At 25.6% G+C, this 23172-nt stretch overlaps 1 protein-coding gene across 1 annotated transcript; it reads left to right on the forward strand.

The window, feature by feature from the left end:
• The first annotated feature begins 699 nt into the window (after nt 1–699).
• On the forward strand, nt 700–22488 carry LOC100212579 (tubulin gamma-1 chain). Its single transcript, XM_065809151.1, has 18 exons — nt 700–847; nt 4380–4430; nt 4771–4832; nt 4965–5018; nt 5096–5209; nt 7626–7694; nt 10975–11054; nt 15646–15691; nt 16220–16387; nt 17531–17576; nt 18678–18781; nt 19565–19618; nt 19695–19793; nt 20114–20188; nt 20859–20945; nt 21036–21151; nt 22038–22116; nt 22227–22488. The coding sequence occupies exons 1-18, from the start codon at nt 799–801 to the stop codon at nt 22254–22256; spliced, it is 1383 nt and encodes a 460-aa protein (XP_065665223.1). The 5' UTR covers nt 700–798; the 3' UTR covers nt 22257–22488.
• The last annotated feature ends 684 nt before the right edge of the window (nt 22489–23172 follow it).

Raw genomic sequence — 23172 nt, forward strand, 5'->3', positions numbered from 1 at the left:
TATAACACTTAAATAAGTTATACTATTACTATTTAAATTATTTATATTATAAATAATTTAAATAGTATTAATATATACTATTTATCAATAATATAGTTACTATTACTATATTATAACAAATAATTATAATTTATAAAATTATTAATTTTTCATATATATTATTTGTATACTATTATAGTATACAAATAATAAATATAAAAAATTACTAATTTTTTATAAAAAATTAATGTTTTTCATTTAATATTTATTTTTAATTATATATATAATTACAGTTACAATTGTTTCTAATAATATAGTTACAGTAAAATTTTTAAGTTGTACATTATTAGTAGTATTAAATAGTATATTATTAATTAAAATTTTTAAACAGTCAACAATATTACTATTACACTAGTATTATTGTGTTTACTACAGTATATATATTTGTTGTTATAATATACAATTATGTTATGTTATGATTGTTCTTATATTATGCAATTATGGTATTTATCTTAGAATATATATATGTATATATATATATATATATATATATATATATATATATATATATATATATATATATATATATATATATATAATTTGCGCATATGTGCGTGTGTGTAAAGTAATGTAAATATAATGTAATTTAGTATATGTGTAGAATATATAATTGTACGTGAAAATTGTATATAGTGTATTATAATATAATCAAGATGTAAATAGTATACATAATATTTTTTAGTAAAATGTTATTAATAAAGTTGGTTACTTTTTAAGCTTTTAAACATTAATGCTATCGAAAAAAAACTCATAGAAACCATGCCAAGAGAAATTATAACTTTACAAGTCGGACAATGTGGGAATCAAAGTATGTTAATTTTTTTTAAAGTTAGTTGTAAAAATTAGTTTTTAGGTCAATTTTAACTATTTTGATAAAATTTTAAATCATTCTTTTTTTATTCAACAATAGTATAGTATAGCTACATATGCAGCAGTGTTATGCAACTCCAAAGTTAAAACATTGTCTTTTTATGCAGGAAAGCAAATGAAATGTTACTAATGATGCTATAAAATAGAGATTTAGAACCTAGATAGACAAATGAATTTAAATTTTTTTTTTTTTTTTTTTGTGAAGCGTTTTTAAATATTTTCAATAGACTTTATTGTAATAGTTTGTGGCAACCGAATTGGAGAGCAATATTTGATAATTGGTCTCATGGTAAATGGTACTACAATACTACAATTATGAGTTTTAAAGCATTTTAAGATTAAGTATGCTCTCTAGTGCACATGGATGATTCTAGCTATGTATTTTTTGTAGTTTAAGCAGCAGTCCGTAGTTGCTCCAACATTTTTTGGGTTTGATGACAATAGACAATATGTAGTTAAAACTAATACTCTGATGCATTGGAGCAACTGTTTATGTGCAAAACACTTCTTGCTGACAATTAACAATTGCCAAGTTCCTGGCTAAAGATATAAGCTGGATATATTTAAGTCATCAGCATAAAGCTTTATTGTACATTCAAGATTGTTTACTACAGCTGGTAAGTCATTAATAAGTAATAAAAACAAAGTTGGTCCCAGCACATTACCCTGAGGTACACCGCTAACGATTTGAATCGGATCTGATAAAGAACTATCAATCTTAACTTGTCAAGATCTGTCTGTGAGAAATTCAGAGATCTACTTTAAAAGATTGCCAAATAGATTGTATAATAAAAGGTTGAATAATAGTTTTGAATGAGATTCAGAGTCAAATGCTTTTTAGAAGTCAATATATATAACATCTGTTATCAGATGATTGTCAAATACAGTTATAAAAAAAATTGAAAAAAATTGAAGAGACAAAAGCTGGGTATATATAACAAAATATTATTTGTGTGGTCATAAAAAGGCTTGTTTTTGCATGTCTACCTTGCCAAGCCTGATTTTTTGTTTAAACATTAGGCAAATTTAAGACTGTAAATTAAAAAAATGTTATAGGAAAGAAATGATAATTACTAAAGGTTCGAAAAATTTGCACTGTAATTTAAAATTAACCAAAAAAAAATTGTACTAAAGCTATTTGCGCATTGTATGAAACATTAAGATCGATTTTGTTTAGGGGGAAACTTAGAGGAATAATTCATTTAAAAATTTAAATGTTTTAAATCAGAAATTAATTAATTGATTATAAAAAAGATATATTTTATAATAATTTATTAGAGTTTTTTGTTTTGTTTTAAAATAGCTATAAGAAGTTTAAATTAGTTTTTAAATATTTTTAAACTCCTCTGTCTTTATTTTTATATACATATATTATATAGAAAATATTGAATAAGATTTAAATAAGATATAAAAGTATTTTATATCTTTTTCCGCAAATTATTTTATTTAAAATATTTGATCACCAGTAAATTCCTTTAAACTGTTGGGAGTTGCAGTTGTTTTTTAATATTACATCGTACTGTGTGTTTTATTTGATGACTTATAAAACAAATTAAAATATTAAAGTTTAAATCATACTTTTTAATAATAATAAAAAGGGTTTTATAATGAGATTTTGTATCATAGTTCAAGATTAATATAAATATTTTTTATTGATTAATAGCTATTGAGTTTAGTGATGAAGACAGAGTTTACATTTTTTAAAAAGCTAAAATTTTCGAAAGCATTTCCAGATATTGTGATTTTCAATCACTTAATTCGAGTCCTGTAATTTAACATTATATCTTTTAAACTCAGTTAAAACAGGGTTATTTACTAACTCTATAACTTTGAAACATAAACCTTGACAAACAAGGCTGCTGTGTTTAGAAACAAGTTGAGTGCGATACTACCAGGGATTTGGAACTTGACATTTTCTAAAGCTTTGAATCTTTCTAAAAAAATTCAAATTGCAGTTTTTTAGCTCATCAATTGTCTTATTTAACATTTCGATTGTTTTATCTTGCTCGGCTTTATAAGTGTTGAACTCAATTGTCATTTACCATAATTTGATTCGTCTGATTCATCTAACTACCTTCCTATCTGTCTTCTGATTCGTCTAACTACCGTCCCATAAGTCTTCTTCCTATCATAAGCAAGGTTTTGAATCTTTAATTAACAAACACTTAATTTCTCATCTTGAACCTAATAATATCAATATGGATTTCGATGTTCTCGTTCTACAGCTGATTTGCTAATAGTAATAACTGACAGGTTTTATCGTGCATTAGATGAAGGTGGAGAGGTTAAGGCCATTGCTCTTGACATTTCAAAAGCTTTTGATAAAGTTTGGCATGCTGGTCTTCTCTATAAGCTTTTTTCTTATGGTGTATCCGGCAACATCTTTAAAATTATTGAATCCTTCCTTTCCAATTGTAGAATAAAAGTTGTCCTCGATGGACAACACTCTTCTTATTCTGTAACTTCAGGGGTTCCTCAAGATTCTATCCTTGGCCCTATACTCTTTTTAATTTACATTAACGATCTTCCAGATATTCTCACATCTAAGGTGGCATTGTTTGCTGATGATACTAACATTTATTCTTGTCATGATAAGAAACCAACACCCTCTGATTGCTTGGAGGAGCATTTGAGCTTGAAAAGGATCTCACTTCTGCTACAGCATGGGGCTCACAGTGGCTGGTGAACTTTAATTCAGATAAAACTCAATTTTTTTCAGCCAATCGTTATCGCAATAATTTAGATCTTCCTATATTTATGAACGGTGATGTACTCGATGAGTCACCTACTCTTCATCTTCTAGGTTAACTCTTACTTCCAATCTTTCTTGGAAATCATATATCAAATCAGTTGCAAAATTAGCATCTGCTAAGGTTGCATCTCCTTATCGAGCTCATCACTTTCTTACTTCGGATTCTATTCTCTATCTCTATGAATCTTAAATCCGGCCTTGTATGGAATACTGTTGCCATATCTGGGGCGGATCTTCTAATGATGCCCTTTCTCTTTTAGACAAGGTGCAAAAACGCGTTGTAAACATAGTTGGACCTACTCTTGCAGCCAACCTCCAACCATTATCACATCGTTGTAGCGTTGCTTCTCTTCCTCTTTTCTACAAATACTATAATGGGCACTGCTCTAAAGAACTAGCGTCTCTTGTGTTATCTACTAAAATTCATTCTCGTCTTACTTGTGTAAATGTTTTTGTTTTCTTAAGTGAACCATATTTATTGAGATAAGTGCTATATATTTTAAATGTTTTTGTTTTCTTAAGATGATTTTTTTTGATCACCTAACATTTTACTTTAAATATGTTTCTTGATCAAAATATTTCAAAAACTGAAAAGTAGAGACCAGAATATAAAAGTAAAACTAAATGTTGATAACCAAATCAGTTTTATTTACTTCATTTTATATACTATTATGATTTCTTATAAAATGATTTAATACTACTTTCTTTTTTTTAATAGTTGGAATGGAGTTTTGGAAGCAGCTATGTGCTGAACATGGAATAAGTCCAGGTTATCTTTAAAAATACATTTATAGCATAATGCATCAGTGTAATTAGTAATTTAAATTTGCAGAGAATGTCGGTAGATTTTAGTATGAATGTTTGTAGAGAATGTTGGTAGATTTTAGTATGAATTTTTGTAGAGAATTTAGTATGAATGTTTGTAGAGAATGTTGGTAGATTTTAGTATGAATGTTTGCAGAGAATATCGGTAGATTTTAGTATGAATGGCACAGTGTATGTGAATGCAAAAGTGTAATAAACAATTTAAATTTGTATAGAATGTGAGTAGATTTTACTAATAACAAAGATGTTTTTTGTTATATATTTAAATAAAATATTTAATTTAGAGGGAATGTTAGAGGATTTCGCTACTGATGGTACTGATCGCAAAGATGTTTTTTTCTATCAAGTAAATCTTTGTTAAATTTTACTTATCAAGTAATGTTTTAATTATTTAATTGAAATACTTATTATAAATAATGTATTTTTTACTTTTATATATCACTTAATAGAATATTATAGATAAGAATTTAATTTTAAGGCAGACGATGAGCATTATATACCAAGGTCTGTGTTACTTGATCTAGAACCCAGAGTAAGTTTTATTCATCTATTTTTGTTTAAAATCAGAAAATTTTCAAAAATATTTTATATTTATCTTTTTAAAATAAGGTAATTGATTCTATTATGCAATCGCCATATGCAAACTTGTATAACCCTGAGAATATTTACACTTCAAAAGATGGAGGTGGAGCAGGAAATAATTGGGGAAGTGGTTATGCTCAGGTTTTTTTATTACAATTTTTAGATTGTTATTTTTACCTTAATATTATATTTAAAACAGTTTAAAATAAACTAAAGCCTAAACTGACAGTTATGACTTAACGTTGTCTGATTTCTTCAGCACAATTCTTCAGTATTAACAAAACAATTTTATATTGTTTTTTTTATAAACATCTTCGCTTCCAACAAGGTAGCAAGCAGCCACTAATTAAAGTTGGAAGTTACTGAATAAGAAAAGATGAAGATTGTAGAGTAAGATAACGATTGACGGAGGACTTAAAGGATTGCAAATTATATGAATCAGGAAAACAAGATGATGGAAGCGAATTCCAAAGAGCTGATGTTCGAGGAAAAAAACTAGACGAATAAGCGTTTTTGGAGTACTTAGGAACAGTCACAGAAAAAGGATGAGACTTAATTGAATGATGAGTAACACGAAAATGAATTTTAGTAGATGGCACAAGAGACGCTAGCTCTTTAGAGCATTGCCCATTATAGTATTTGTAGAAAAGAGAAAGAGAAGCAACATTACAACAATGTGATAATGGTTGGAGGTTGGCTGCTAGATCAGGTCCAAATATGTTTACAATGCGTTTTTGCACCTTGTCTAAAAGAGAAAGAGCATCATTAGAAGATCCGTCCCAGATATGGCAACAGTATTCCATACAAGACCGGATTTGAGATTTATAGAGATAGATAATAGAATCAGAAGTAAGAAAGTGACGAGCGCGATAAAGAGATTTAGCAGATGCTAATTTTGCAACTGATTTGATATATGGTTTCCAAGAAAGATCGGAAGTAAGAGTTAATCCTAGAAGATGAAGAGTAGATATGTATACTCATTTCAATAAATAGCATGATTTACTTGTTTATTCAAATCCTGTTTTTCCCATCCTATATGAATACTTTCTTTAATTTTTAATTCAATTTTGTAATTGGTACAATCCTAAGTTGCAAAGTATTCATCACTAGTAAAGTATATTAATAAAACATTTTTCTTTTGAGAGAAGATGCTTATAATTAAAAGTTTTTATCCTGTAGATTTTATAAAATCTTCAAGAAGGTGATCTTTAGATGAAAAATAGTTTTTAGCTAAGTTTTGTAAAGTAACAAATTTATTTTTCAACAAAATAAACTGTTAGCAGCTCAGTAATGACAATCTACTAGGATACAATTTTGTCATCATAAACATAATTATTGTATATGGGCAATTCCACGCTCAAGTGAGTTATTTCGATAAAATGAATAAATAAATTTAAACAAAAACCAAGTAATCATTGGGTTGCTATATGTTTAAAAATTTTAAATTTTGATTACTAATGTTATTTGTGTTATTTTTTTTTTTAAATTTCAAATTAAAGTCATGCATCATACTTTTTATATAAATGGTAGCTAAACTACATTTTGATAAAAGCGTAGAATTGTCCCAGTATTTAACGATAACTAATTTGATTTAAGATATATAAATAGCTAAAACAATAGGTTTAATTGTTTTTTTGGGTCCCGTAAGTAATACAACATATAATCAACTATATTTCCTAAACTTACAATAATTGAACAAAATTTCAATATGCAGGAAAACAAATAAATGATTTTGGGATGATTCATAAATATATAAACATCTAATCTGTTCAAATAAAAAATCTATATCTAAAAATGTGACGTTACAAAAAACAAAATGATCCCGTAAGTAACTGTGGAATTGCCCATATACATTTTTTACTTACAAAAAAACTTATTTGCCACTGCTGTTAGAGAATAGAAAGAAGATTCAAGACCTGATTTAAGCGAAAAATAAAGACTTTTTGTCAAAACAGGAATATATAGAAGATAGAATATTGATCCTTGTGGTACCCCAAAAGTTACTGGAAATCAAAGAGTGTTGGTCTTTAGGTACAACTTAAATACTGCTGTTAGAAAGAAATGATTTAATCTCAAAAACTTTCCCAGATACACCATATGTAGTGTCCTTATGGAGAAGATCATATTACTTGAACTATAATAATGTAAAATAATATTTCAGTTTTTAATTTGAATTTTTTTGATACTATCAAGAATAGTTAATAGAAAACTGTCATTCAAAATTTAATTTTTTCAAACCTAAAATAAAACTATTAAATGATAATAATTTAAATTGTAGAAACACTTGAGGTAAAATGTCCATGTTACAATAAAATTAAAAACATTCTGAATTTAAAAATCAATTAAATTGGTTTTTTGTGGATATTCAAAAATACTTTTAAATTTATTAACTTTTTGTGATTAATTTTTTGGTTTAAGTAATCTTACTTTTATATGTATATATGTGTGTGTGTGTGTGTGTGTGTGTGTGTGTGTGTGTGTGTGTGTGTGTGTGTGTGTGTGTGTGTGTGTGTACATATACACATTTAATATATATATATGTGTAAATTTTGTTCAGGCAGAATCTTTACACGAAGAGTTGTTTGACATTATTGATAGAGAAGCTGATGGTAGTGACAGTTTAGAGGTATAAGATTTTCTTTAATGTTGACTTAAGTTCTGAAAGATTTCCAAATTAGTAACCCTTGCTCAATGCCTAAAATAAATAGCAACTGTTTTTAATTAGCTAAATTTACATTTTCGAAAATAAGTTTAAAATATAAAAATGTTTGACAAGCAAGTTTCAAATTTGTATAATTTAAATATAAATAAATTTAAAAATCCTGATAATTAAAAAAAGATAAAAAACTATGAAAATACAGTGTCTTTTGTTAATATTATTTCATGTGATTTTTTAAATTGAAAAATTAGTCTGAGCTTTATGGAGATTTTCTCAGGACATTTTCTCATCTTTTTGAGTTTTGTTTATTAGTTAGAATTTAAGATCTTTTTATTGAATCTACCTTTTTTGAAAATTTAATTTTAAAAATGTCTTTTAAAAATGAAATTGTAAGATCAACATTTATATCGGAATTATAAAAATAAAAACTTCTTTTTATGGATGATAAAATGGTATGAAAGAAGAGAATGAAGAATTATTGAAATATTTTATTACCTTTTAAACATGTAAATCATTTATAGCAGGGTATTTATACTTAACAATGATTTAAAATATATTTAAAGTATATTTAAATGAAAAGTGTAGTTTTATCTTAGTTGACAAATTGATGGTTCATAAAAAATAATTTTTTTAAAAAATTCAATAAATTTAAATAATATGACTGCTTATCACTATGTGCCAAAAAGACCTTTAGGTTCATTTTCTCCCAACCTCTACCACCTCTCCACCTCTAATTTTATTTCATATAAAAATAAATGCTGATTAAATATGTTGTTTTTTATATTGAAAAAATCTAAAGTAGATCAGAAGTATCCAAAAACATTTTTTAGTTACCCCATTTAAGGTTATGATAAATAAAACATTTTTTAAATCAAAATCTTTTGTTATTTTCCTTAAAGTAATAGCTGCATCTACTACAATTCTATTTTTTTTTTTTTTTTTTTTATGTAATTTTCTTTTCCAAGGCCGACAAGGGCACTACAGATGAGGAGGCTACTTGTGGTTATAACCCTCTCTCAACTCTATAACTCCAAAACACAAACCTTGAAGAACAATAAAATATCTAATAAAAACCCTTATCAGTATATAGTTATGTTTGCCATAATTATTATGCCCAATCCTTTGCTTATATTAAGACCAACTTGGTTTGAAGGTGCTGCCAACAGCCTCTCCTTGCTGTTCAGTATATGATCCTAGAGAATAACAGTTAAATTTTACAAAAGGGAGAATATGGCAAACAACTGTATGCAATTTCCATGTAACACGCAGCTTTGCATTTATATTCATGCTTGTATAATGCTGTTGGTGAGAAAATGGTTTTTTGAACTCTTCAATATCTAAAGGAACATTGCTGCTTTAGACCGCAATGCTCAATATTCAATATTCAACAAAAAATAGGTACTAGATATTTTGAGCCATAAGCAAAGGCCACTGATCCAAATCAACAAGAAATTAACGTTCTTGTCTAATACTACTTTCTAATCTAATTTTTGAAGTAAATTAGACACTTCTTGTCTAATACCACTTTCTAGGGAACATTCACCTTCACACCACAAGCTAACATATTTAACAGAATGAGATGATAAACCCAAGATGCTGTTAGCACATTTTAAATCAAATGTAAGGTGATACACAACATCATCTAGACTTAATCTGCTCAAGATTTTCTGCAGATTTCCAATGTCTTCAAAAACATCTTCAACAATAGCAAGAATTAAACACTTCTTAACACCAATGTCAATCTTATTTTTATTGATCTTATCAAAAACATTAGCAATTACTTTAAGAAATCCTTGACCTCCATCAATAGATATACGTACCATATTGAAGTGAGAATTCAAGCCTCTCTCCATTACAATATTAGGAATATATTCAGAAGTATCATGAATAAATCTTATATCTCTTGTTACATTTTCATCATTCCGAAAAAATAATCTTGTTCTATTTTATGTTTAGATTAAATTTTTTGTTGTAATGATGTCGTTATACTATCTAAATTGTTCTCAATAATGATGATCTCAAATAGACGATCCAAGATTCTTACATAGGCTTGATATCATTTTTTTTGTTTGATTTTTTGTTAATTCCAGTACAGAAGTTAATTTCAGCACTGTTTGGAATGATATCTGATTAAAAGAATGAAAGAAGATTTATTGTTTTTAGTTTTAACAGTTAAAGTTAAACAAATTCCCATCTTAAAAATAAAGTAATTTGATAATATTTTACCTACCCTTAACTTAAAATTTACAATTCAAATATTTAAAAAAGTTGTTAGCAACCGAAATGATTGCTTAATTATATTATTGTGCCTTTAAAATTTATATGAAGATATAATAACAATAAAAACTTATGTACCTGTAGATATTTTAAAGGGCTGGTCTCTTTTAATGCCTTCTTGCTCCATTTTGTTTTTAATTATGCCTAAAGAGATTTGCTCACATAATGTGGGATCAAGTTTTTCTGACAAATTAAGTTAAAAAAAGACTAGAACAATAATTGTTATGACATCCTGAAAAATAAAATTAATTCTTAAATTGATATGCACTTATTAAAATTGTATATTATATGTTTCTTCTACAATTTGAACAAATTATATCCGGGCAGACAATAAACTCTTCATTATGTCAAAAAAACTTCTTTCACTTGCTTGTTTTTTATTTTGATAATGATTTTGAACATTTTTTTTTCAAACAAACTGTACAAACAGACTATTTTAAATCAGCCATATTTATCACTTCGTGTCTTTTTCTCTAACAATTTTTCCTTTTTTTATTTCAAAAATATTTTTAAAAAAGAAGCCAATAATGGTTGATTTCATCTTTTAAAAGACTTTTGACCTTGGCATTCTTAATAGCTCATAGTGAGAATTGATTTTTTTTTTCTGAGTTTCTTTTATGGGTTGCTTTCTAAGACTTGATTATCCTAGAAGTTTTAAACATTATTCTGATCTTTAAAAAAATTTATTTAAAGATTTTAAAAATAGTAAACACTTATCATTAATAATATCTTGGAAAATATGAGCAATGCAAGTGTTTGTTCATAATTTTTTTAATGATATTTATATTTCTTAAGAAAATATATTTACAATGTTTATATATTTTATTAAGAAAACTTGTTTTATCTTTTGTTAAATAACTTTTGTGCGATAAAATCTAGTTAAATTTTTTTTTTAACATTTGGAAGCATCATCATTGAAGCATAGATTTTTTTTTAATTGTTTATTTTTGTTATGATTTATAATTCTTAGGGTTTTGTACTTTGCCATTCAATTGCTGGTGGAACAGGATCAGGAATGGGATCATATATGTTGGACACTATTAATGATAGGTAAGAAGTTATTTGTTGCTATATTGATAAGTAAGAAGTTATTTGTTGCTAAGTGTGTTTAGATGAAAATAAAATTTTGTTGTATAATTATTTTGAAGATGAGTTTGAAAAATCATGATCAACAACATTACTTAGATAAATGATGATTAATAAAAACATTAAGAATTCATTACAATAATATTTATTAATAGGAATATGTATATATATATATATATATATATATATATATATATATATATATATATATATATATATATATATATATATATATATGTGTGTATATATATATATATATATATATATATATATACAGTGGCGGCCGGTGACAATACACTTTGGTGGGGCCAGGAAATATTAACCAAACAATATCGCAACGACTTGCTTCAGCGTAATTGATGCTTTGGTGTTTGTTAGGACGCTAGTGCTTTTTGATTAGTTGAGAGAGTTAAAGGCTAGCATACTTTCAAAATAAAGTATTTAATGACATTGCATCTTTTAAACCTATGTAAAAACCAGCAAAAACTGACTGAAAACTGCCCTAATAGATCAAAAGTGTCTTAACTCGTTTTAAAGGAATAAAACACCGTTCAGCATCAGCTGTAGACACAGGCGTGACCAAAACAATCTCTATCAACTTTAATACTTCAGAAAATGTTTCAACCAGTTTATTTTCATGCATAATTGGGATAGGGCATTAATTGTGCCGATATCACTAAAAACGGCATTTTCAACAAAACGGTTAATTTCAACATCAACTTAACTTCACTTAGTATTGGTTAGTTATTTTAATTTTTTATATATGATTCAGAGGGAAATGTTGTATATTAAAACTGAAATTTTTCGGATCCAAAATTGGTTTTCGGATCCCAATGGCGAGAAACATTTAGTCAATAAACTGTCAATTTTGAACTCTCTGATAGGTTCACATAAAGCTTTCTGAGAATGGCGAAAGGGCCAACAAAAACAAAAAAGATACTTTTACAACATTAAAGAATTTTTAAACATATTTTTTAAATATTTTTTTCATAATAGAACACATATTTTACTTAATTAAATCCATAATTCTTAAATACAACATTTACAATGTCAATCATAAGTAATAGTAAACTTCACAAGACTATTTACATTGTCAAAGATGCTTTAACGTTTTCATGTAATTAAAGATAAAAACTTAACATCTGTTTGTAAGCATACATAACAGTACTTAAATGTTTATATAGTTTTAGTTTAGTTTTAGGCTTCAGCTTTGACCCAAAAAAAAATATTTGAATAAAATATTCTGATTATTTTATTTCTATGGTAATGGTAAATGTCAAACATTTTAAAATAATCTAAACTTTGTATATTTTTTTAATTAGTGCCTTTTTGGAAGTATCAATTATTGAAGCTGTATTAAGAAATGTAACAACACCACTAGTGGTACAGTTTTTGTGATTGAAAAAAAAAATATCTTTATATCTTCTGTTGTTTTAGTTGTTTGTGCCTTCGTTGTATCAAACTAATAATAATATTGACTAATTTTAAAATATTTCTAGAAAACCCAGTTGCATTTTTTTTGCTAATAAAAAAATCTTTAAAACTTGTGATTGATGCTTATCATCATGGTTGAAATTGGCTCTGGTTCAGTGCCGATTTAATTGGTAACTTAAACGTAAATAACTCAACAGCCACCAAACAATGTAAACAATTTTCAATAGCTGATTCATTATGCTGCAAAATATAATACATAAGCTATTTGGAAAAAACAAACTTCAGCAATCCCTCATTAAGAATAGAACAAGAATTTCAAAAGTACAAACAGTTTGTAGCTCTTATTATATTTGTAGAAATGACTAAGCTTTCTTGTGTCAAAATATATAAACTTGCTAAACATTGCCATACACTTGCGATACATTTGTTTGATTAATACACAAATCAAGATTCTCATTAATATGGCTGAGCTACTATTTTTTCACTGTAAAAAAAAACAAACAAGTGTTATAAATTAAAAAAAAAATAAAACAATATATGCCTGAAAATGTAGTTCACTAACAAAAGTTATAAAATGTACAAGATTGTTGATTATAAAAGAAATGCAAAACTTTTTCATGATATTTCAAAATCAATTTTCTAAACTGTTCAATTTCCCTAGAATTTCTAAACTTATAATTTTATTCTTTTTACCATTATTATTCCTGTTATAATTATAGAATAAAATGACTTGTCCTAAAAAATCTAGTTTCTGAAAACTAATAAAACTTAATTTCTTTTATCTAACTTTATCTCTCTAAATGTTTATGTCAAACCAACATTTATACCAGTAATTTCTGTTACATTATTTTAAATATCATGTTTTTGCCATGTTCCTATTCCTATTAATTTATACTTCTAATAACTACATGGTAAATTTTATATCTACATATCCAGGTGAAGAAACCAATATTAACACTTCTGACTTTTTGCAGCAGTAAATTCTTCACTCTTTAAATCGAGAATTAAAAGTGGTGGATGAAATTTTACAGCTTATTGATGTTTGTAAACTTTTTTTCTCGGGCCAGTTCAATGAGGCCCTGCGGTGCGCTTTTTCGTCCTACCTGAGAGCACAATAAATTCTGCACGCGCATCAAAAATTATACTACTACAAACAAATTAAATAGGGCCAGTAAAAATCGGCCCAGCCGATAATGGTAATGAATTAAAACGACGCTACAACACTTTAAATAAATAGCAAATAAGCATTACTTATAAATAAAATAATTTAAAATTAGAACTAACCTAGAACTATTTATTTTTATAAAACCTGTCTGCAAATAGTTTAGGCTAATAGTTGCATATTTACATATATATAAATACATATTCACATTAACAAATACTTTATTTTAAATAAATCTAGGTGGGGCCGGGCCCCTATGGCCTCTATTGAAAAGCCGCCACTGTATATATATAAATACTAACATGGTATTAAAATAATTGGCTAGTTTTTCTCCTAAATATTATAAAAATAATATTTTAAATAAATTTTCTTCTGCTGCTGAATAAAATAATTAGCATAATAAAAAAAGTTTTCATTAAAATTTTATCTGATTTTCTATTTGTAAATAATGAGTATATTTTACATAATTGCTGTTTCTACTTTTGTAATACTGGCATAGTAGTTACATTTGTAACACTAGTGTGTGGCTACTTTTGTAACACTGGTGTGTGGCTACTTTTGTAACACTGGTGTGTGGCTACTTTTATAACACTGGTGTTTGGCTACTTTTGTAACACTGGTGTGTGGCTACTTTTGTAACACTGGTGTGTGGCTACTTTTGTAACACTGGTGTGTGGCTACTTTTGTAACATTGGTGTGTGGCTACTTTTGTAACACTGGTGTGTGGCTACTCTTGTAACACTGGTGTGCAGTTTAAAAACAAAATTTATTTATCAAAATATCAAAAGACATTTTTAGACCTAAAAAAAAATGTTTAAAAAAAAAGTTTAAAGCATAATAATAAATAATCTTTATAGTTTTTTAATAAAACAAAACTCCATCAATATTCATCGAATGTTTATTTCAACAACATAAACTTAAAATAATTAATTAAATGTCAATATAAACATAATATTTAAAAAAATAAACATATTTTTTATCATGATTTTTATCGAAAGGTTCTGAAATTGTAGCCTTTTTACTTGCTTTTTACATCGATGATGTTCAAAAAATGTCACCAAACTGTATGCTGATAATACAAAAATGCTATCGCAATTATCCTCAAAGATATGTACTACTTCAAACTGATTTGAATAATGCCTTAAAATGGTCTTAAACCTGGCTTTTGTTATTTAACATATTAAAATGTGAAGTCATACATTACGGCCATAACAACAAGAACATATAAATAATATGCAATTAACAGATACAGAGTCAGATACAGAATCAGATCTTGGATTGTTTTTTTTAGTACAAGTTTAAAGTGGAAAAATGAAGTTATTACTGCTTTTAACAAAGCAAATCAAGTGCTTTGTCTCATCAAAAAAAAGTTTTTTTATTTTTTATTTTGAGTTTATATTTCCAGCTTAGTCTAATCTGATTGTGACAATAATAAAAGAATCCAAAGCTACTATACTGGTATCATTAATTAAAAATCTTTCCTACAAAAGAAGACTTTTAGCATTAAATCTAACTGCAATACAAAGAGACTAGACCTGATATAAAAGAGAAGATCTGATATAAATGTATAGAATTATGCATAATATCAACAAATTAAAAAAAGACATTTGTTGCTAGTTGTTAACAATCAGATGAGAGGTCACTAATTTAAATCAAGGGAATGATGAGACAAAAGCACAAAAAAAACTCTTCTTTAATAGAACAGCAAATTTATTGAACTGAAAAAAATTTTTTGGTTATACTAAAATATTATTGGTTTATAATAATTTATCTCTTTACAAATAGATAATGAAATATAGAAGTTATTATTCATTATAAACTACTTTATTATGTATTATATTATTTATTATTATTATAAACTATTTTATTTCGTTTATTTTTCTTTGTGCTTCGATATGCTTTTTATATTTTAAGCTTGTTACAATTTGAGTTTGTTTTTATTAAATCTTAAATGTTTAGGTATCCAAAAAAATTGATTCAAACATATTCAGTTTTTCCCCAACAGGTAACTAGTGGTACTTATTTATAAATAATTTTATAAATAATTTTTATAAATAATTGTGTACTTGATTTATAATTAAAAGTTGAGGCTTAATATTTAAATGTTCCTAATTGTTTTACCAATATATTTTTCCGAGTTATTGTCAGTGCTAATGATAAGTATATTTTACTGTAGACTTGCTTGATTTATAGTCAACTTTTTGAATGTTAATAAATCATCTGTAATGTATATAATGTTATCTGTAATGTATATAATGTTGTGTATATAATGTCTGTAATGTATATAATGTTGTGTATATAATGTTGTCTGTACTGTAAATAGTGTTAATAAATCATCTGTACTGTAGACTTTTTGGATGTTAATAAATCATCAGTTATTGAATGTTAATGAGTTTTTTTAAAAATATAGATATAATTTTTATATAATGCATGTTATTTACTATTGTATTTAAATATAGTTTTATTTAGTTATCTATTTTATATATATATTTGAAATATAACATAATTTAAAAGAAAATAATTTTTCTAATAGGAAGATGTCAGCGACGTGGTTGTTCAGCCTTACAACTCCATGTTAACTTTAAAAAGGTTGACACAAAATGCTGACTGTGTTGTTGTTTTGGATAATACTGCATTAAATCGTATTGCCGCTGATCGTTTGCATATCCCTAACCCAACATTTTCACAAGTCAATCAATTAGTAAGTAAACAACTGATAACAATTTATTTATCACTTACGGTTGGAGTGTTACCATATGGTTGGATTATTATATTATCTTATTATTAAATATTTGATTTTAATTTTAGAAATTAGGAATTTTTATATTTTTATATGTTATATAAAATTCAGAATTTTGTATTTTTACTAATTCAGAGTTTTTCTTATAATTAAGAAACAACTTTTCATATAGTTTTTTTTATAAAAATTTAGTTGTAATTTTTTTTCTTAATGATGTTAAGTGTTTTTGGTGATAAATTTATGTTAACAAATTCTTGCTAAAATTATCCTATATACCTAATATCATCTATATCTATATTATATATAGATACACACAGGCATTATATTCTTTTTTATTTTATTAATAACTATAAAAGATTTTATAGTAAAAATAGAACAAAAAAAACCGAAATATTAATCAACCTAATAATAGTAATTTAAAAATACATTATTACAAATTGTTTCTATCAAATATTTGAGGACCACAAATATTTATATATACTTGAGGAACACAAATATTTATATATATTTGAGGACCACAAATATTTATATATATTTGAGAACCACAAATATTTATATATATTTGAGGACCACAAATATTTATATATACTTGAAAACCACAGATATTTGTGGTCCTTCAAGTAAGCATTCATCTGTTGAATCTTATCTTTTTCAACTTTCGCCTACTTATTCACCAGACCTACTTGCTCTTTGTGAGATTAAATTAAACTCACCTGTTTTATTCTCAAATCTTAGTGTTAACATTTATTATCCTTTGATTTACAAATGACCAATAGTCATATGTTTGCCTGGGCATATACTTAAATAATAATTAACCTGTTTGTGATAAAATCAGGTTTAAATCCTCTAAAACTATTCTTTAATGTGTTTTTGTTTTGCTTCTTTCTTTTTAGTTTTTATTCTTCTCTTTCTTCCCAAGATTTCAATCTCACTTCTGTAATGATTTGGGGATTTCTAGTTAGTAGATTTTAATTCAATTAAATGAAAAATTGTTTAACCTAGTTAAACAACAAAGTAAACCAAAATTTAGTGAATAATAATTTTATAATAATTAAATCTTTATCATTTAAAAGTTTTTAAAAATGTTTTGTTTTTTATTTTCAGGTTTCAACAATTATGGCTACAAGTACCACCACGCTTCGTTATCCAGGTTTTTTTTTATTTGTTTTATTTCTTTTTAAATAATATTAATTAACAACAAGTAAAATATATATGTATATATGTATATTTGTATGAATGTACGTATGTGTGTATCATGGTTAAGGTCAAATACGCATTTGTATTTGTATTTGGTAAGAATCAGCTAATTTGGGGTATTTGTATTCGGTTAAAAATTATATTTGTATTTTATTTGATTAAAAAAAATATTTGTAAAGTAAATATTATATTTTTATTAAGTATTTTACTTAAATATTTGTATTTGTTTTTGATTGAAGTATATTTGCAATTACCTAAACTAGGTAAGCTGGGTTTTTTTTTGAAAAATACCAAGAGGTTCTTTTTTTTTTATTCTTTATTTTTAACATTAAAATAAATTAAAAATTTGTTTTTAAGGGATATTTGTTTGAAAACTTGCTTTCATTCTTCCGTTTAATAGATCATTTTATCACTCATGTTTTGAAAAAATTTATATATTTTTTCTAACCTAAAGTACAAATATTTGTATTTGTATTTAGAAAATGTCAATTGTATATATTTGTTTTTGAATTTGTATTTGGAAATCTTGAATTAATGTATTTGATCAAATGTATTTGACCCCCTGATTTATATACAAATATCTTTGCATACTTAGCTCAGCATAAAACATTGCTGATGGCATCATACTGAAATAGGGAGCTCCAAATTCTTCACTACATATTTTAGGATGTATACTGAGGATATGGGTTTAGGCAAAAAACTTTATTTTTTTGGTTATTCTTTTTCAGAAAAAACTGCTTGGATTTCAGTATTTTTTAACTTAATGTTTGCAAATTATATTCAAACAGTGATAAATATGAAAGGATAATTCTCTCTCTCTCTCTCTCTCTCTCTCTCTCTCTCTATATATATATATATATATATATATATATATATATATATATATATATATATATATATATATATATATATATATATATATATATATATATATATATATATATATATATATATATATATATATATATATATATATATGTATATATATATATATATATATCAAGTATTTGTAATTATGACATATTCATATTTTTTATTTATTTATTTTGTATAGGTTATATGAACAATGATTTGATTGGTTTGATCGCTTCGTTGATTCCAACTTCAAGATTACATTTTTTAATGACAGGTTACACCCCATTGACAACTGATCAAAAGGTATGTAAAAAATATTAATAGATATTATACATTGTTATCTGGGTGGCAGAAAAATTTGAATAGATTTTATATTTCTCATATTTGATTTGAGTATATCATTGCTTGGACTTCTATCATTGCTTCTTTTTTAATTTTTATATTTCTTCTTATTCTGCTTTATGATGAGCTTTTCTATTCTTTTTATTGTTTTGTTTTTAACTTTTGCGCACTGAACAAAAATAAAGCTTTCAGAACAACGAGCAATTTTTTAAGTATATTTATGTATGTTAGAGGTAATCTATGCATTAAAGATAACTATATAAAAGATCATTTAAGAAGCTATCTGTTTACCTGTTTAAATTAAAAATGTAGTTTGAGCACACTAGTTAATAACATAAATTATCAATGCAAAAAGTATATGAGTGCAAATGTTAACATAACTCACACAATATCAACAAATAAATTGATAACATAAAAACATATAAAAAAATTATAACATAAAAAGATATGACATACAGTTGACTCTTGATATCTCAAACTCCCAGGAGACCTGCAAAAAAGTTTGAGATATCAAGAGTTCAAGATATCGAAAGGATTTTGGCTCAAAGGAGTGCATAAGGGACTGGAAATAAAGTTCGAGATATTGAGCAGTCGAGATATGGAGAGTCAACTGTAGTAACATGAAAACAAATATTGTCAATATAATCATTTTTAAACAACAGATGTTTGAAATTTTACAAGTTTTTAAATGGTTTAAGTTTCCTCATTTACAGAGTTTCTATCTATTGAAACTTTATCTTACAGACAACAAGCGTTAGAAAGACCACTGTACTTGATGTCATGAGAAGATTGCTTCAAGTATTATTTTTTTTACTAAAGTTATTTATAATTTTCTTTCGTTGTGTCATGTTTTTTAAACATAATTTATCTACAGCCTAAGAATATGATGGTAGCTACACCAAGAGATCGTAAACGAAGTCATTGCTATATATCAATTCTGAATATCATTCAAGGTGAAGTTGATCCAACCCAGGTAAACAATAATGAACAGTGTTTTATCAAATGTAAATTGTTGTTGTCTGCTCGGTGAATATTATTATGTAATATTTAATGTCCATAACTTATATGAACTTAATGTAAATCATCTCAGCAATAAATAAAACACAACGCAACTTAAGGTAAATTATCTCAGCTATATCTAAAATACTTCACAACTCAAACTTATTATCTCAGCAATAATTAAAGGAAATTATTTAAGGTAAATTATTTCAGCAACAAATTAAATATATCACAACTCAACCTAAAGTAAAGTTTTATTTTTCACTTTTCTTTATTTTACTATTTGATTTGTAGGTACACAAGAGTCTTCAGCGTATAAGAGAGAGAAAGTTAGCAGAGTTCATTCCCTGGGGACCTGCAAGTATTCAGGTATTTTTTTTGTTAATATATATTTAATGTTAATATATATTTAACATTAAAATTTTGTTAATATTTAATGTTACATTTTTGCTTTATATTAATATTTACATTTAGCATAAATTTGAATATTATATGCAGGGTTTTTTGTAGAGCTTTTTTCTTTACAATTTTTTTTATTTTTAAGGCATAGCAAATGACACTTTTGAAAATTGAAAATCATAGTTTTAAAAAATTTGTTATATAAAAGTAAAAAAAAGTAATTTTTTAATACTAATCGAAATGATAATCGAAATGATAATTGAAATGATTATGGGACTGTGGGGAAAACAACTATTTGCATTCTTAGTTTAATTTTTTCTATTTTTGTATTTCAAGTTTCCTTAACAAGCTAAAAACTTTTTTATCCTGGTGAATGTCATATTTTATTGTCATATTATATTATATTATATATATATATATATATATATATATATATATATATATATATATATATATATATATATATATATATATATATATATATATATATATATATATATATATATATACCTGTGTGTGTGGGTTTTGTATAAATATTGTACTTTAATGTTTAAGATTTATTTTTGAGCAATTTTTTTTAAATAAGTATTCATATATGCATTGTTATTTACGCTTTTCATCAAATGTTGTTTATTTGTAGGTTGCATTAAGTCGAAAATCTCCATATGTACAAACTGCTCATCGTGTTAGCGGGCTTATGTTAGCTAATCATACAAGTATTTCTTCTGTAAGTCAAAGCATTGATTTCAAATCTATTTTTTATTTTAATCAAAGGGTTCAAAATTTCAAACTTTTCAAAGTATTAAACTATTTACAGGTTTTTGAAAAGAACTGTCGTCTTTATGATAAACTTCGTAAAAGAGGTGCTTTTCTTGAACAATATAAAAAAGTAGACATGTTTAAAGAAAATCTTGATGAACTAGACGATGCCAGGTTGGTGAAAAAAATCAGAAATATTTTGTTATTATAAATTGATTTTTTTTTAATTATATTTAGGTGCCCCAAGAAGTCCTTATGATCTTAAAACAGAGCACCAAATTTAAAAAATTACTGTTTACCATGTGCTTAGTAAATTCTTTTCAATAAATTTAGGCATAAATTTTGGTGAATTGAATAATATAATGCACTAATATTTTAGAAAAATTAAAAAAAAAAAATCCTTAAGAATGATAAAATGAATAAAAAATAAACCCAAAAAAATTAAAGCATGAAGTTAATATGATACAGAAAAATTAAAACAAAAATTTGAATTGTTAAAGTATTAACTGTTGAATTAAAAAATAAAATTAGTAGTTATTAAAATAATAATGTGTATATAATAAAAAATAATGTTTTTCATTAGATTTAGATTTTTAAATCTTTAGCAAATATAGAGATTTTTTTTATTTCAATCACCTCTCCAAGAGGTGATTGAAATAAAAAAGAACAACAGTTGATGAGGGTTAATCAAGGCTGCTGCACAGAGAAACTGGCTGAGTGTTGTACTTCTAAAGATATAGTGTGAATTTGAACCTTGAACTTTTTGATGCATGCTGAGTGTTCTAGCATTTTTCAAAAAATGCTTTTTATGCCTGTATGAAAAGTCTGAATTTATTTCTTACTCGCGTCCTTCAAATAAACAATTTGAAATTTTTTTTTTTTAATGAGGAATATATATTTAAAAAATAATTGCCAAAACCAAGTTTGATACGCTATTATTACATTATTACACGATTACATCTTACTACTTAATTACATTATTACGTCATGTTTTTGTATAAAGTTTAAATTTTACTCAAATATTTTTAAATTCCTTTTTTTTTTTTTTTTTTAAATGTAGAAATGTTGTCCAACAACTAATTGATGAATATCATGCTGCAACAAAAGCAGACTACATTACGTGGGGTACTCAAACTCAGGTATCAGTAGGAAACATATAAACTTAAAAATAAAATTGGATTTTAATAATCTTTTCTTAAATAGTTCAAATTTTTTTTCTTCATTTTTTTTCAAAATCATTTTCTACTAGGTTGAAGAAACACAGAAAGATAGGAAATAAATACAGTTTTTTTCTATGGGCTGTGATTCGTCAGAGTTTATTACAATGGGCTGTGATTCATCAGAGTTTATTACAATGAGCTGTGATTTGTCAAGCAATAAGGGAAATTCACCTTCTATAATGCAAGGCATTACTATTCGAAGCTGTTCAAAACATTAAAGTTTATTTATATATTATTTTTGTTGCATATGTATATAAATTTTATGGTTAGCATCATTCAGTTTTTAATAAAGTTTCCTTTATGTATTCATTTACGCGTCCATACATTTATGTTTTCTTTTTTTTAATTTATTTGTTTTCCAATTTAAACATTTTGTTATGTATATTTTTAGTTTATACATCTATATTATACTAAATGTATCATGGAATATTATACCGAATATTTCATATTACAAATATACATAAATTTTAGACTGATGATATTAAGGTTCGAGGGGCACTTTAAATTGTTGCTACGATGGTGTTCAAAATAATTATTTGTAATCAGTAATATAAAACTTTTTTAGTTGCAGTTCACGATTTTTAATCATTAATGATTGAGGATTCAATTTTCTTTATGGGTTGTAAGCTGTGATTTCAATCATTAATGATTGAGCATTCAATTATCTTTATGAAATGCAAACCGTGATTTTAATAAATGGCGGTGTTAAATAAACATGTTAATGCATAATGTGGTAGTTTTGTCATAAATCACTTTGTAATAAATGTGTAGTTTGGTTCTTTTGTGATGAACCAGTTGATTTGATGTGGTTTTTGTGGTAAACCCCTTATGTGTGGTGTGATGGTTGTTTAAATGAATTGATGAAAAAATATCCATTTTTAAAATCTAGTTTAAACTAGTTTCAAAAAAATAGTGGTTTTGAAAAAATATTAATTTGTAAAAAAGTTATTTTCTAGATAAACATTTAAAAGTTTT

The sequence above is a fragment of the Hydra vulgaris genome, chromosome 11 (assembly GCF_038396675.1).
Source record: "Hydra vulgaris chromosome 11, alternate assembly HydraT2T_AEP".
Taxonomy (NCBI): domain Eukaryota; kingdom Metazoa; phylum Cnidaria; class Hydrozoa; order Anthoathecata; family Hydridae; genus Hydra; species Hydra vulgaris.

Coding starts and splice junctions, on each gene's coding strand:
- LOC100212579 (XM_065809151.1), top strand. CDS start 799: ATGCCAAGAGAAATTATAACTTTACAAGTCGGACAATGTGGGAATCAA. Junction 5,019..5,095: donor TACTTGATCTAGAACCCAGA/GTAAGTTTTATT, acceptor TTTTAAAATAAG/GTAATTGATTCTATTATGCA. Junction 20,189..20,858: donor GGGGACCTGCAAGTATTCAG/GTATTTTTTTTG, acceptor GTTTATTTGTAG/GTTGCATTAAGTCGAAAATC.